The 16,474-nt window shown below is 41.3% G+C and overlaps 2 protein-coding genes across 6 annotated transcripts in view; one reads left to right on the plus strand and one right to left on the minus strand.

Annotated features, from left to right (window-relative positions):
* Positions 1 to 7,112, plus strand: part of SMC6 (structural maintenance of chromosomes 6) — a 94,748-nt gene extending 87,636 nt beyond the window's left edge. For 3 of the 4 annotated variants that reach the window (XM_081797158.1, XM_081797156.1, XM_081797157.1), the window contains exons 25-27: positions 2,069 to 2,221; positions 5,687 to 5,784; positions 6,605 to 7,112. In XM_081797158.1, the coding sequence (XP_081653284.1) occupies positions 2,069 to 2,221; positions 5,687 to 5,784; positions 6,605 to 6,719 (366 nt within the window). In that variant the 3' untranslated portion in view covers positions 6,720 to 7,112. The remainder of the gene's footprint in view (positions 1 to 2,068; positions 2,222 to 5,686; positions 5,785 to 6,604) is intronic. The other variant, XM_081797160.1, reaches the window with a different exon arrangement.
* Positions 7,113 to 14,209: 7,097 nt separating this feature from the next.
* VSNL1 (visinin like 1) overlaps positions 14,210 to 16,474 on the minus strand; it is a 100,170-nt gene continuing 97,905 nt past the window's right edge. For both annotated transcript variants that reach the window (XM_081797165.1, XM_006732980.3), the window contains one exon: positions 14,210 to 15,196. In XM_081797165.1, coding sequence (XP_081653291.1) covers positions 14,999 to 15,196 — 198 coding nt within the window. In that variant the 3' untranslated portion in view covers positions 14,210 to 14,998. The remainder of the gene's footprint in view (positions 15,197 to 16,474) is intronic.

Raw genomic sequence — 16,474 nt, forward strand, 5'->3', positions numbered from 1 at the left:
CAGTCGGTTAAGCGTCTGCCTTCGGCTCAGGTCATGATCCCAGGGTCCTGGGATCGAGCCCCACATCGGGCTACCTGCTCAGCAGGATGCCTGCTTCTCCCTCTCCCACTCCCCCTGCTTGTGTTCCCTCTCTCGCTGTGTCTCTCTCTGTCAAATAAATAAATAAAATCTTAAAAAAATAATAAAATAAATAAAATTCAAAAAAAAAAAAAGAAAAATACGAATTTGAGGTGCCTGGGTGGCTCAGTCAGTTAAGCGTCTGACTCTTGATTTCAGCTCAGGTCATGATCTCAGGGTTGTGAGATCGAGCCCCATGTCCAGCTCCACGCTCTGCATGGATAGTCTGCTAGGATTCTCTCTCTCCCTTTCCCTCAGCCTCTCCCCTCTCTCCCTCTCTTAAAAAAAAAAAAGAAAGAAAAAAGAAAAATACGAATATATACCATAATAGATGACTATCATACTGCTACCAGTGTGACCAAAATGAGCAACACCGATAACGTCTCGTGTTGGTGAGGGTGTGGAACTAATTTGGAAACCTGTCTGGCAGTGTTCATGAAAGCAATCCCACTCTTAAAAACTCTTCAAAAAACTGATAAAAATTCACCCGATTAAATGGTGATGATTAAAGTCAGAATAGTTGTTACCGTTTGGGTTTTGTAGTGACGGGGAGAGAACACGGAATCTGCTGAGACACTAGGAATGTTCTGTGTCTTGATCTGAGTAATTACCCAGGTAATTGAGCTGAACACTTAAGCTTTATCTTCCTTACTGTATATGAACTATACTCTAATGAAAATGAAAAAAAGAAGAAAATATTAGGAGTGTTTGGATAATTTATCCCCAGAGCTAACTGTACAGGACAACCGAAGCTAGCCCTTCTGACATTATCACCCCTGTTATTCAAAAAGAATATTACTGTTTTAATGATCCTTTAGTTCTCTAGTCTTTGTTTTACAAATAAATAAACTGAGACCAAAGTCCCACGATAATTTAATAATAGGGGTGAAATTTAGATCTCCACAGTTAGTCTAGGGCTTCATTTATTAGATCGATACAAAATGCAGTTTTGGAGCAAAGGACCACATCCTCTTACTTAGTTCTTGCTTTTTTGTGGAGTAGTTTTTTGGTTGGTTGGCTTGGTTTGGCTTTTTACTACTTAGTTGATTTTTCATTTGGATTCTAACAGATTCAGACTTATGGATGATAAAAATTTCAGTGTATGTTTAAATTCAGAATTTTTTATAACCCTTTCCTAAATGAATGCTACTTGAGAGGCACATAATTTTCAAATAGTGGGTGTGAAAAATAAGTGAAGTTATGTGTCTGCTAAAACACATGTGGTAAAACTTTATGGTAGACAAGCTGATGGTACCCCATTTTTCCACCTTATGGGTATATATGTATGTCTGAAATTCTGTCCAAATGAAATAGAATTCCTTCTAATGTTATCTTATACTGTCTCCCCAGGATATTGTGTGAAAGAGTTTGTTATTAATTTTATTAATTTCTTTTTTATTGTCCCTCTGAGCCCTTATTAAGAGGAATTTTTGAAACAGATTTTACGCGTTTCAGTTTGTTGCTGCTGTTCATCCTGGACCAGCGTGAGCCTCTTGAAGTTGGTCCTCTTGTCTTTTTGATGTTCAGTAATTACCTTTAAAGCAACTTAACCACTAGATGTCACTGTAATTCAAGTAACAAAAGATTGTCTTAGCGCTTAGCAGTGCTTGAAAAAAGAAAAAGCAAGCAATCTCATTCACAGTAGCATCGAAAATAATAAAGTACTTAGGAATAAATTTAACCAAGGAGGTGAAGGATCAGTACACTGAAAACTATAAGACATTGATGAAGGAAATTGAAGAAGACACAAATAAATGGGAAGATAGCCCACATTCATGGATCAGAGTTAATATTGTTAAATAGATGTCATTTCCATATCACTAAATCACTAAATGATTTTATTCTTTTTTTTTTTTTTTACTGTAAACCCATTCTTTTCTAATGCTAGCCAGCCTTTTTGTAAAGAATTTAGTCTGATTTTTGCTCCACTTTGTTTTTTAACTCACTCAAGGTTCAGCCTGGAGAGGGAAACAGAGCTGCTTTCAACGACATGAGAGCCTTATCCGGAGGAGAACGTTCTTTTTCCACAGTTTGCTTCATTCTTTCTCTATGGTCCATTGCTGAGTCTCCTTTCAGATGCCTGGATGAGTTTGATGTCTACATGGTAGTGTTAAATTTTGAATTCTCAAATTTTTGTTGTTGTTGGAAATGTGTATTTTGAAAGGAAGCAATTCTTTCTTCAGTTTTACCCCCAAGAGAAGGGATCCTGCCCTGACACTTTAGTCCATGAGAGGTGGTAGGGAAGAACTAAGAGTTCTAGTGCTCTCCCTGCTACCCTGGAGACCCCGTCCTGGGCTTCCGCCTCTTCCCTAGCCTATCTCCACCTTCCATTTTCACAACGGTAAGCATTTCCTTACCCTCGCTTGGATCAGAAGAGCAGCAGATGCCACACAAGGGGCAGGAACATTTGACTTGGAAATCATAAACCTGGGATTGAGACCTAACCTCTGCCACTACTTCCGCAGAGAACTTTGGGCCTCGGTTTCTTCATGCATAAAAATAACCTCATTAATCTTTCCTACCTCCTAGGGTTATGGTGAGATGCTCCAGTCTTACATGTAAATGCACTGACGATGGTGGAGGCCGAGTGAGCCTTCACCAGGCAGCCGTTAACCATGCTGTGTACTTCTTCATGCCTTATACTTTCTTAAACCCACTGTAATCTGGGTTTAGACTATAATACTCTAGTAAAACTTGTTTAGCAAAGATCATCAATGAACTTTTAGTATTATTTTAATTCTTTGAAGTATTTGGTACCAGAGACCTATCCTCCGTCTCCTATAATATGTCTTCTTGCCAGTTTCTGCTCTCCTCTTTTCTGGTTCTAGCGCTGCCTCGCCTAATGCCATTGCCCTTAAATGGGTGAGGCCCTCTTTGTTTTTTATACTGTTGTTGATTTTCCTGGATGCCATACCCTACGTACACCTACACACTAAACACACACACCACATACACACACACACAGAGTCCCCAACACTACCACCTACATGTGGATACCAGCACATCTGAGTGTCTCACCCTGACACCTCTCTTGCACTCCAGACTCATATGCCCAACCACTGTTAGACGTCATCAGGCACAGCCAGGCCTCAAACTCAGCAAGTCTTCCACTCAGAGCCTCTTCCTTTTCCTGAATCTGCTACTTTGATTGCTGGCAAATTGCTGTTACCTACCCTGTTACCTCGCACTGCCAGACCTTTGATGTATCTGTGATCCTTCCTCCCTTTTTACTTGCCCATCACGCCTGACCTTCTGAGTCTCTGTTCCTTCCTGTTAGCTTGTCTCTGTCTCCTCCCCTGCCTGTTGGAACCGCCTCCTGTCCAGACTCCCAGACTTTAGTCTTCCTTATTCCTTAGTCCCTCCCTCACTGTTTTGCCAGGTTTATATTTCTAAAATGAATCTGATCATGGGCACTTACTTGTTTAGAACTCTGAGGTGGTGAATTATCTTATCTGGGATGAATGTTTAATTCTTTGGGTAGCTGAGACCCTTCGTGATGTAGCATCTCCCCCTTCTGTGGCTATCCCTTATAAGCTACTTGTGATTTTCCAAACACTGTGCCTCTTCTTGTTGTGCCCTTCTTTGTGTATGTCAGAATCCTACTCATCTTTCCAGACCTCGTTTGGATGTGACCTTTATAGAGCCTTTGTGACCACCAGGCAGGATTTAGGAACCTCTCAGAGCTCCCTTGGCACCACCCTACATCAGCTCATACTAGTATTTTTATATTTTATAATATAAAATATATTATGTAATTTTATATTATATACATTGTACTGTTACATATTTTATACATTTTCGTTGTGAAGTTACCAGCTATGTCTTGATATTTTTACCTACGTGATGCCTAGCCCATAATAAGTACTACAAAGTGCTCGTTCGTGCAGTTTATACCTGTGAGTCCTGTATAATCCTCAGTGTCATTTTTCCCCTTGATACCATTGCTGTGATTGGTTAGAAATTCTCTGAGAATTGGCTTCAGAGCTAATTCACAAATCGCAGGAGAGGATTGTTCTTACCAGGCACTCATTTTGTTTGAAATGCCATTTTGCAGTCTTATCACCCATCTTATTTGTCAGATTTAATTCTGAATAACTTCTTTCTCTTTCAGAAACTTAGAGGTTCTTAATCAGAATGGCATTTTGCCCCACTGGAATTACTCAGAAAAATGTGCCCAAGTTCTGAAAACCAATCAGAAACAAATATATTTTGGTGGTTTGGCCGCTTTGTTATTAAATGATAGGCCTCCCCAGGGCAGTGTTTTGAAAGGACAGCATCTGCTTGTGCAAGCTCTCGTTATTTTTGTTAACTTTAAGTTAGATTGCTTTACAGATATGCCAGAGGAAGAATTTATATAATACAAGCCATTGAGCAATATCACCAGGATGTTGGTCTGCCTCCAAAACAGTGTGTTCTTAACCACCATGCTGTACTGCCACATAAAGTTTCAAATAGACCTTTAAAAATATATGCCCATAAACGCATTTGGTTATGTTTTCCACTTTTCAGTTTTCAAGGTACTTTGATTTTTTCTTTCTCTGTTATTTGAACTCAGAAAATATAAGCCCACAGTTTAATTTCGTTTCAAAACCTGTTATAATGAAGCATTGTTTTTCTATACACTGATATGCTATTTAACTTCTTTTAAAGATTAAATTGAGGAACTGGTTTATAAATTTAAATTGGTTCAGGGCGCCTGGGTGGCTCAGTCAGTTAAGCATCTGCCTTCGGCTCAGGTCATGATCCCAAGAGTCCTGGGATGGAGCCCTGAGTCGGGCTCCCTGCTTAGCGGGGAGTCTGTTTCTCCCTGTCCCTCTGCCTGCCTCTCCCCCTGCTTGTGCTCTCTCTCTCTCTGTCAAATAAATAAATGAAATCTTAAAAAAAAAAAAAAGAATATAAATAAATAAATTGGTTCACATTGTACGCATTGTAGAAAGTGATAGGGTAGGGGCAGAGGTTTTAAAACATCTTGATCACGGAGGGAAATTTTGAGAGAATTAATACTTTATAGCTGTCACTTTTGATATTGTTCTCCTGAGGGATTAATTATTATTACTGTCCAAATTAGATTCATTCTCTAACATTTAGTTGTGTCTTTGGAATATTTGCAGATTACTTTATTTTTTTTAAGATTTTATTTATTTATTTGACAGAGAGAGACACAGCGAGAGAGGGAACACAAGCAGGGGGAGTGGGAGAGGGAGGAGCAGGCTCCCGATGCGGGGCTCGATCCCAGGACCCTGGGATCAAGACCTGAGCCAAAGGCAGACGCTTAATGACTGAGCCACCCAGGTGCCCCTGCAGATTACTTTAATTGCTAAGTATATTTGAGGGAGGGAGCTATACTTACAAATAATCTGACTGTAGAAATTACCTGGAAAATACATATATTCAGTTATTTTCCTCTAATAGTTTTGGATATTATCTTTCCCTGTGTGAATAGTTAGGCATCACAGATAAAGTAGTAGGTGATCCCTGGATAAAAATGCAGGGGCTTGTAACAGCCAGCAGAATGCTGCTTTTGCAGGAATATGACTGATGCAATAGTGATCCTCACTTTGTTCTTCAGGACATGGTTAACCGGAGGATTGCAATGGACATGATACTCAAGATGGCAGATTCCCAGCGTTTCAGACAGTTTATCTTGCTTACCCCTCAAAGCATGAGGTAACTTTTAAAAATTCTTCTGTGAATATATACATCAAATATATAAAAGGGGGAAATAAATCTCTTATAATCTTAATTTTTTAAATGCAAATACATAAATCACCAATAAAAAGAAAATCAGTTCCAACGTCAGATCTAAGGTAATTTTTCCTTTTTAGATATTTAAAATTTTGTTTGTGTTATCTCCCTTCCATAACAGAAGCAAGTTGATGTGAATTTGATTATTGACTTGTTACTATTTCTATTTTGACTCTGTTTCTTCGTGGTTATCATGACCAACTAGTAAAGTAATTTTGGTAATTCTGTTTAGACTAAAGACACAATTCATGATTTCCCTAGTCTTGGCTCTTCTCCTGGTGACTTACTGCTTCTAATCTTTCTAAAAGAGCTCTGTTCTGCAGTCAGTCAGCAGGTTTTGGGTACTTACAAGGTGTCAGGCATGTGTCATTTAGTGTTGATATTCTGCCTCTACAGTGGTCACTTGATCCTGTGGGGATGGAAGTTTGTGATTGGGAATATTCAGGTAACTGCTTCTTGGCTAGACAAGAATAAGAATTAGAAATAGTTGGTATATAAATCTCCTCATTTTCTTTTTCTTCTAAACTGAAAGCCTACCTCATTTAGCAGGAAGTTAATTTTTAAAAATGAAAACAAATGATTTCTTTATTGCAAATTATATTTCTCCTAGAACTCCAGATAGTCAGCATATCCCACAGTAGCAGATGCAGTAGACTGGTGTTTTCATGAGGGAGTATTAGAATTTTTTTTAATGTGAAAAAATTTTCCTCGTAATCTGAGTAATTAATTTTGCTTCCTCTAGTTCACTTCCATCAAGTAAACTGATTAGAATCCTTCGAATGTCTGACCCTGAAAGAGGACAAACTACATTGCCTTTCCGACCTGTGGGTCAAGAGGAAGAAGAAGACCGAAGTTGATCTGTAACTTCCTATGGCCTCCGCTGTGTCCTCATGTTGAAGGACTTGTAAAGGGAAAAAGATTCAGGAGTATGTAATGAAATAAAATGAAACTGAAGATAATCTAAAATAAAAGAAACTCCTTTATATTTCTGGCCCCAATAAAATATGTAAATAAGTCTAGAAAGCCTACTACAACCAGCAATTTAAAATTTCTGTTCCTTTACTTTGAGCAAATTAATTTCATAGTATTGGTTTTAAATCTTTTTTAAGTTCGTTTTTTTTAACCATCTACTTTTATAGATTGTTTTTCAGAAGTAAAATTTTGTACATATGTACATGTACATATCTGTTTAGTTTGGGTTCATTTCTATGGTATTTTGTAAGAGTTAAAATAAAAGTTTGAGCACCTGATTATATTTAGTTTTGTTTTCCAGAGAATCACATTCTCATTACAGGGGTTGGGGGTGCACAGGTGGTCTGTGGACGGGGACCAGTTTGCAGTGCATTTATTGTCTCTCTTGCTTAATTATGAGGGACCTGCACAGGACTCCCAAACACTGCTCAGAATTCCTGCACAGGTCATTTTTTATCATCAAAGATACGACGATAGATTTGGGCTGTGCTTTTAATTATTATATTTCACTCAAATTTAGGATGCTGTCCGTGTGGCACTTTGAAGGAGCACCAGAGCACCACCAGCTCTGACCAGTGCCTTTCTCAGTCCTTTAAGTGTCGTGCAGCCTGGGTCACGCATTACAGGTACTTGTCTGGCTTCAAACCCCTCTGTTGCTGGGCCAGCGCTTTGGCTCAGCTCCTGCTCAGCTTGGGCTCAGCTGAGAGGACCCAGGCTGGGGAGAAGGGCTGGGAAAAGTGGGGCTCCCCCTGGGGCAGGAAAGCAGCGCAGAGCCAGAGGCCAGCGTGTTGATGGTGAGCTGACGTCCGTGCCATTAAAGACACGTCCTGATTTTAGGGTTGTTTAAGAGTGTGCTTCGTAGAATGATAAAATATAGCATATTGTAAGAAGTGGTAGTTACTGACTTTTTTTTGTTTTTTGAAGAAGGCATGAATAAGACTCCTGCCTATATTCTCTTTGATATTTGGGTAAGTGCTAGGTTTTTAAGACAGACGTGGATACCCAAGAAGCATTCCCTGTATTGCTAGCAATAAATACTTATGTAATTGAAAAGGAAGTATTTTAAGAAAAAAAGCAGTATTTTAGAAGCAGCAACACTTCTGTGGATACTGAGAAAAACTGGATTTTGTTTTTTATTTTAGTAGAGGGGAGGGAGTCTGATTAACCTTAAAGTGAGATCAGTTGGCAAATGAGAAGTCCAGAATCTGTGCTTTTCTAACCTAAGAATTTACAGAAAGAGGAAATGTATGCCGAAAGTTAATAAACATCCCCCCATACCCATGCAAAGTCTGACCTTTTAAAGATATGTTTATGACTCGTTTGTAACAAAACTATTTTTTAACATACATGTGCTTTTTCAAATAAAAAATATACCAAATGCATAAACTTATATTAGCTAAATAACTTTAGTGTCTGAATCTTTGTGATAGTTTTTGAATGTTAATGGTTCTGAATACAGAATGGGAAATATAATCCTCAGGTATCCGAATATCTTTTGTTAAGAGTCGAAGATTATTCATCACTTTAGCCTCACAAAGTTTTGGTTTCAACTATCATAAGTGAAAATATCTTCAATTAATGTTCTAATTAATAGTAACATTAATTAGAATAAAAGAAGAAAAGAAAAAAGGTTTTTTTTTTTAAAATACGTATAACTTCTAAAAATGAAACTTTAAATGTTTGTATTGAGTGACTTCACTACATCATACAGAGTGTTCCCCAGCCCCTGGTTTATCATCAGGACTGAGCTGAGTAATGAGATGCCAGGAAACAAGGGGCACATGCTCCCTTGGACTCTTCAATCCTATCCTCTCAAATCCATGGGGTGGACATGATTAAGATCATTCTCAAAATGACAAAGGTAATGAGTTGTAGTAAACCAAGATATAAATAATAGACTCAAGTTGGTAATCAAGATTCAGGCACTGCCTTCTTCTTCCTTAAGTATTTTCACTTCTCCATCCCATCCTCAAGGGCTGCTTCCCTCCTAACCCTTCACCTTCACATATCTTCAAGATGTCCAGAGACCAAAATGCTTCAGTTCTGAGTAAATAACTTTGTCTGGAACACGAGCTGGATCAGAAGTGTTGCCAGCCGTGATGGAGACCAAAGTGATCCAGATTCCTGTGAATTAGTCCCGGTTATCATGTCCCGAGTCAGTGACATTCTGGTTAGACTTAGGACTTTTTTATACATCAACATGGTTGCCTATACTTTGACTAACTCAGATTTTCCAGAGAATTGGTTTGAAACTTAGTGTTCTAAAAGTTCAAACAGTAACTGGTATCTTATGACTTGAACTAAGTGACTGTGGACTGGAAGATACATCAAAATATTATTTAATAGGAATACCTTTTGTTCTTTAAAGAGTGGTAAAGTAATGTGGATATAAATTAGCTATTTCTTTGAGTCAGCAAATGAAATTTTCTTGATTATTTATAATATTGATACCTAACCTCTTGAATTTTGGCTGTGGCATCTGGATAGATTCCATACAAACTAATGTGGCCTGAGAATACTCACTGATCAGCAAGCTTAAGAGGGCTGTTGCTGCCTGATTTTCTCAAGTATAAGAACATAGAGATTCATTCAAAAATGATGAAGTTCCTGCCGTGTGCGTGCTTGCAACAATTTAAAGCACGGGGAATACTACTGTGAGTAATACCAAATCTGCCCTTGGGGAGCTAAAATTCTAGTTCAGGGGAACATCCACTGTATATGATTCCAGAGAACAGTAATTGCTATGTGTAATAAATTTAGCAGGGTCAGGAGTTAAGTGGAGGGGGTGGTGTCTCAGAAGCAGTGTTGAAGGAAGACTTTGCAGAAGGTAATATCTAAGCAGAGCTGAAATGAGCAAGAACAAGCTATGGGAAGACCTGGAGCAAGGGTTCCAAGCAGAGAACATGAGTGCAAAGGCCGTAGGTGAGAATGGACTTCATGTCCAGGAAACCAGGACAGGAATCATGAGGCCCATGTTGGCAGAGCTTACTTAGTAAACAAAGGGGATGAGGTACAGAGGTAGGCAGAAGGAAGCGGGATCATTTGACATCTAGTAACTAGTTTTCCAACCTGGTATAGTCAACATACTCAAATAATTTCTCTGGCTGCTGTGGGAATAGGTTAGGATTAGAGTATGGTGAATGAAAGCAAGCTTTGGCCGTGGTCCAGGTAAGAAGTCCCTGGTGACTTGGGCCAAAGTAAGGAGGGAGAAGTGTTCAAGTGGGAAATGAGGCAGTGGGATTTGCTGGTCATACTCTGGAGTTGTGAGGGAGGAATCAAGAATAATTGGCCTGGGGCCTGAAAACTGTCGGAATGAGTGTGCCATTCACAGGGAAGATGCAGAGGCGGAGGCAAGCATCCTGGTACTTGATGAGTAATGTCACACTGGTGAGTGTAAGAATGGAAAACACTAAAGTGACTTGAAGAGCCTGGAAATTATATTTCACCTGCAAGATGCTGCGGAAAGTCCGAATTGTGTGCCCAAAATATTGGAGAAACTTAATTGCTTACAAGAAGGGACCTCAGGGAACCTTATGTTATTTTATTTAGAGCTCTAATTGACTATCAGTTTCTTGCTATTCCCCTACACACCCTTTGCCTTTAGGCTCTCTGAAGACATCTGTTTAAGCATGTGTTTTACTTCTTGACATGAGTTCCAACCATGTGGAGGAGAGAAGCATCTGGCCTCTTTAAGATAGAAGTTCATATTGTTCATCCAGAGACTGATCCTGAATGAGTGAATTACAGGAAATATGAAGTCTTCAAACAATAGGAATCCCTTGTAAAAAGCAAGACTTGGAATCTAATTCCCTTGAATATGGATGGGTCTGTGACTGTCTTGTCATCAATAAAATGCTATGCAAGTGATATTTCCTGACTTCTGAGGTCAGGTCAGAAAAATCTATGAAACCTCCAACACCTCTGCAGGACTACTTGTGCCAGAGCCTGAACCACCAAGAAAGTCGTGAGCGCTGGGGCGCCTGGGGGGCTCAGTCGGTTGGGTGTCCCAGGGTCTGGGATCCCGAGCCCCATGTCGGGCTCTCTGCTCAGTGGGGAGCCTGCTTCTCCCTCTCCCTTTGCCTGCCGCTCCCCCTGTTTGTGCTCGCTCTCTCTCTCTCTCTGTCAAATAAATAAATCTTAAAAAAAAAAAAGCCATGTGTGCTGCGAATGTGAAGAAGCACAAACTGGCCCGGGGGAGGAGCCCTGAGACCACAGGAAGAGAGATGCCCACCAGAGCCCGGGTCAGCTCCAGCTACCGCAGAGCTGCAACTACAGGAGAGACCCCGAGCCAGAAGCAGCCACACGAACCTCTCACCAACTCCTGACCCACAGAAACCGTGGAAATAACAAAAGGATTGTTTCTATTTTTAGCCACTAAGTTTTGGGGAGGAGTTAGCGTGGAGCACTAGGAACTGAACCACTCCCATTATGACCCACCCCTAGAAACTCTTCTGATGTGATTATTTCCTTTAGTTTTACATGACTTTGGTGTTCTTACATTTCTGTGAGAATGAGTTTTTCATTTATATAATACCGTGCAGAAGATTTTGTTTCTATTTTCCCCATTCGGCATTTAAGAGTTATGTCCGGGGCGCCTGGGTGGCTCAGTCCTTAAGCGTCTGCCTTTGGCTCAGGTCATGGTCCCAGGGTCCTGGGATCGAGCCTGCATCGGGCTCCCTGCTCCGCGGGAAGCCTGCTTCTCCCTCTCCCACTCCCCCTGCTTGTGTTCCCTCTCTCGCTGTGTCTCTCTCTGTCAAATAAATAAATAAAATCTTTAAAAATAATAATAATAACAAAATAAATAAATAAAAGAGTTATGTCTGGGGTGCCTGGGTGGCTCAGTTGGTTAAGCGACTGCCTTTGGCTCAGGTCATGATCCCAGGGTCGTGGGATCGAGCCCCGCATCCGGCTCCCTACTCAGTGGGAGGCCTGCTTCTCCCTCTCCCTCTCTCTCTCAAATAAATAAATAAAATCTTAAAAAAAAAAAAGTGTCCACGTTGCTGTGTGTGCATCAATCCCTTGCCTCCAGCCAATGTGTAGTATGCATAAGAAGCACTGACCACATTTTACTTACCTGTTCCTTTCGTAATGAACCAGCAGATTGCCTGCAGTTCCCACAAACACTGTCACAGACACCTTGGGACACGTCCCCTCATGGCCCTCTGTGAGAGCTTCTTGGGGCAGGCGGCATACCCGGAAGCAGGAGTGCGGCCTCCGAGGGCCCATGCACACTTCCTCTAGCCAAGGGCCGCTGGACCCCTCTCCAGCATACCCACAGTACCAGTCTACACTACCAGCGCCGGGCTCACTTGCTGGCCCAATCTCTACATTTTATTTATGAAAAGAACTAGTCAGGGGCACCTGGGTGGCTCAGTCGGCCAAGCATCCAACTCTTGGTTTCAGCTCAGGTTGGGATCTCCTGGGTTGTGGGAAATAGCCCTGCTCAGGCTCCATGCTCAGCGCAGAGTCTGCTTGAAGATTCTCTCCCCCTCTGCCCTCCCCCCCTCGTGGGCATTCTCTCTCTCTCTCTCTCTCAAATAAATAAAATCAATCTTTAAAAAAAAAAAAAGAACTAGTCAGTCTGCTGGAGGGGTTCCCCCCCATCATTGCCCTGAATATCCTTGTGGCTCCCTTCCTTCATTCAGGTCCTACTTCAAATGTCATCTAATCAGACTGCTGCATCCCATCACTCGTGCTGCCCTCCCCATCCTTCTTAGCTTGTGGTTCTTTTCTTCATTGTTCTTACAGGTGATCATGTGTGTGTGTGTGTGTGTGTGTGTGTGTGGTGTTTGGTTATTGTCTGTCTTCCCCACCCCCCACCCCCCCCGCCAAAAGGATGGTATTAGGTGCAGAACAGGTAACCAGTGAAGATCTGCTATGAATGCAGTGTCAGAGTCTGATTTAACTGAGTACCATTCTAAGGAGCCTCCCTAGCTCCTCACCCCCACCCCCACCCCTGACCCCCTCACTTAGGGGCAGAGAATATCGGGACGCCCTGAAGCTCTCCCATCTCTCCCTGCCCCCACACTGGACTCACCAAGCACAGGGATGAAGGACATTCTAGTACCACTTGGGATGGTTCTATCAGTGATTCAGGTACCGTCGGTGTCCTGAGTGTTTGTGGTGAGGTGTGCTTGCTCACAGCTTCTTGTTGAATGGATGCATGGAATCATTAGGCCCTGGTCTCTGGTCTTAGTTAATGATCCTAAGACACACAAAGGAAGAGTATTTAGGAAAAAAAAAAAGGCACTCAATGAAAAGTGAATAACATAGCACTGTCTTGTCTGATACTATAATTATTCACTACATGTGGCAAATTAAATTTAAATTAATTATCATTTATTATTTTTGGGGGGTGGGGGAAGGGCAGAGGGAGAGGGAGAGAGAGCATCTTAAGCAGACTCCCTGGTAAGCTCAGAGCCCAACGCGGGGCTCGTTCTCATGACCCTGAGATCATGACCTGAGCCGAAATCTAGAGTCGGATGCTTAATGACTGAGCCACCCAGGAACCCTAAACTTAAATTAGTTAAAATGAAAAGTTCGGTTCCTCAGTCACACTAGCCATATTGAAGTGCTCAATAGTTACATGTAGCCAGTGCAGACATGTACCTTTCCATCATCATAGAAAGTTCTGTTGCACAGCACTGTAGAAGAAAACTGAGCTTCTCTAGATACGTTCTGAAAATACCAACCTGTCTTTAGAGCTCTTGAGGGAATTCTGCCTGCCTTCCTCAGGCTTCAAAGGGTCAGAATTTTGTCCCATCATTAAAAATAACAACTAGCAGGCGCCTGGGTGGCTCAGTCAGTTAAGCGTCCAACTCTTGGTTTCGGCTCAGGTCATGATCTCAGGGTTATGAGATTGAGCCCCACGTTGAGCCCTGCACTCAGCATGGAGTCTGCTTAAGATTCTCTCTCTCTCTCCCTCTGCCCCTCCCCCAGTCTCTCTCTAAAAAAGAAAAAAAGAAAAATGACTAGTATACTTTTGACCTGGAAAGACAGAAGTGTTCTTTCCTATGGGCTGCTTTTGGAGGACACGTCTCGGCTGGTTGCCTGTGTCCTCCACAGCAGGTGACGAAGGTCCTGTGTTGCTAGCACACAGTCACATTGAGAGGAAACTTAATTTTATACAATGAGCAATTTTTGAGAATGAACAAGTTTTATGTTTTATTTAAACTTTATATACCATGTTAATTGCCCCTCTTTTGAGGGCCAGGATGAAGAGTTGGAAAGTTGTTTGTTTCTTTCCCCTTTCATTGTCATTAATTCTCTGAATTCCAAAGACGTGTGTTTCAGGGTAGGTAAGTTGTTGCTAGCTGACCCTTGATAATTATGAACATCAGATTTTAAATTCTGAAATAAGAATTGAAGGAAAAAGTCAAATGTTATAAATTTATTTGGGACATCTATTGCCACCTCTTTGGAAGCCTTTGAAAATTCAAGCAAAAATCAATACACTTCCAGCTTTGTCTTTTTTTACTTTCAATAAATAATATCTTTGTGTATATGTATATAGAGATAGATATACTTAATTAATGAGTCATTTAGCAGGATTTTTAAGTTTTATACTGCATTAATTCCAACATAGCTCTTTCCAGATTGATAGAATGCAAATGAGGTAAGAATTAAGGCAAACCTAAAAGGCATGCAAATGTAGCACATTTATCTTCACTGATAATACAAGCTCTTGGGTGTGGACCACCCAGAGGAACCGAGGCCCCTCCGGGGCCTGTCCAGTACTATTTTACAGGAGAATGGTGACACAGCTTATATTAAGTTACATTACCGTGGGGGGCTCAGTGCTACGAACATGTAATCAAGGAGACACGAGCATTAGCAAAACATGAACAAGAAACCATAGAACTCTTTGCAGCACATTTCTGTCCAGGCTTGAGGGGAGAAGGGATTTTATGAAATGATGTTACACATATCACATTGTGGAAGGTTGTTTTATAATATATGCTTTTAAAATTCATTAGCAAATGACATTCTCATGCACACAAGTGTTTCAAACACAAGAAGCAAGTCCATTGATAGGTAGTCCAAGCAATATCTGTGTGCGTGTGTGTGTGTATGTGTGTGTGTGTGTGTGTGTGTGTGTGTGAGAATAGCTGCAGACTGAATGGAACATTGAGACTTTTGTGCAGTCCATAGCGTTGACCTCAGCTCATTTCTGAATGTCGCACTGCAGAAGTAATACAATGGAAGGGTCGCTCTTTGCAGCTTCTTTGAATTCATCCAGTGTAATCTGGTCATCTTTGTTCTTATCCATCTTGCTGAAAATCTTGTCTACTCGCTGCTCAGGCGTGAGGCCGTCCTCATTCATTTTCATCATGATCACGGTGCCTACCATCTTATAGATAGCCTTGGGAAAACCAGAAACAGAGCATAAAGTTCTCCCACGATCTGATAAAGAATTTAAATTTACTTCAAAGGACTCCAAAGTCGTTTTAAGTAAGACAGTGATATAATCAAATAAGTGTGAGTCTTATGACTAATTGGGCATAAAAGAATTTCATCCGACTCCCAGGTTTCTGGCTGGAGGAAGTGGGGAGAAAGAGTACCTCAGTGGTAGGTGCAAGAATAATAGATGAGAAGATTCAGGAGGAAAATGATGAGCTCAGTTTTAAACATTCGGGGTTTTGAGTGCAGATGAAAGTCACCAAGCACTATTCCTTGTAGATTTAGGAAAACAGAAAAGGTGGTCCCAGCTGATAAGGAACTTACAGTCAGTTAAGACAAGCAAGGTGGGCCACTAACATTTAGCTCAGAAAGAAGATAGTGTAGGGAGATCTGTGGATCAGGCACTCTGTAAGTTAAAGAATTCTGACTATCCAGTTCAATTAGCTGTACACAAGTAATTCTCAACGTGGGAATTTCCTAAATAGAAACTTTCTATTGCCCATCTATACCAAGACCTGCTGGTGAATGTTCGTAGCAGCATTATTAATGGCCAAGGAGTGGAAGCAACACCAGCACTCAACAACTGGTAAACAGAGAAACAATATGACAGATCTGTGCAACTGAATACTATTTTAGAACTAAAAAGGAATGAAACACTGATGAATCCTACAACACAGATAAAAAAAAAGCCAGACAAGCCATATATTTATATTGTATGATTCTGTTTATATGAAATGTCCAGAGACATAAATCCATAGAGACAAAGAAGAGTGCAGTCTTCTGAGTCTGTAATAGGAACAGGCAGGTGGCAGGAGGGGTCTTACAGGGAGAATGAAAATGTTCTAAAATTGGATTATGGTGATGGCTGCATACTGTGGTCTATAAATTATAACTCAATAAAGTTTTTAAGATGCCAGTTAGAGGAGCCAAGATGCCCACCAGGGGAAAGCTGGTTTGAGGAAGGGGGGGACATCCAGCAGAGCAGAGCTAAACCAAGGGCAGAAGAACTGAGTCTGATAATATCCTTGGGGCCCAGCGTTAGGGCCCAGCGGCTTGGATCTGTGACTTTTCCCAGCGCTGCGCCGAGGCGCCCGGGAAGGGGGTCGGGAGAATTCACGACCTGGCATGCAACTACCCGGGCTCCAGGCCGGGAAGAAAAGAAGTCTCCACAGCCTAGGCCCCAGGAAGCTTCCTCCTGGGGGGTCTGCCTCCTGTGCCCTGCGGCCGTGGTCCTAGCCCG

This window comes from Leptonychotes weddellii, chromosome 10 (assembly GCF_054177405.1).
Source record: "Leptonychotes weddellii isolate Sample4059 chromosome 10, ASM5417740v2, whole genome shotgun sequence".
NCBI lineage: Eukaryota > Metazoa > Chordata > Mammalia > Carnivora > Phocidae > Leptonychotes > Leptonychotes weddellii.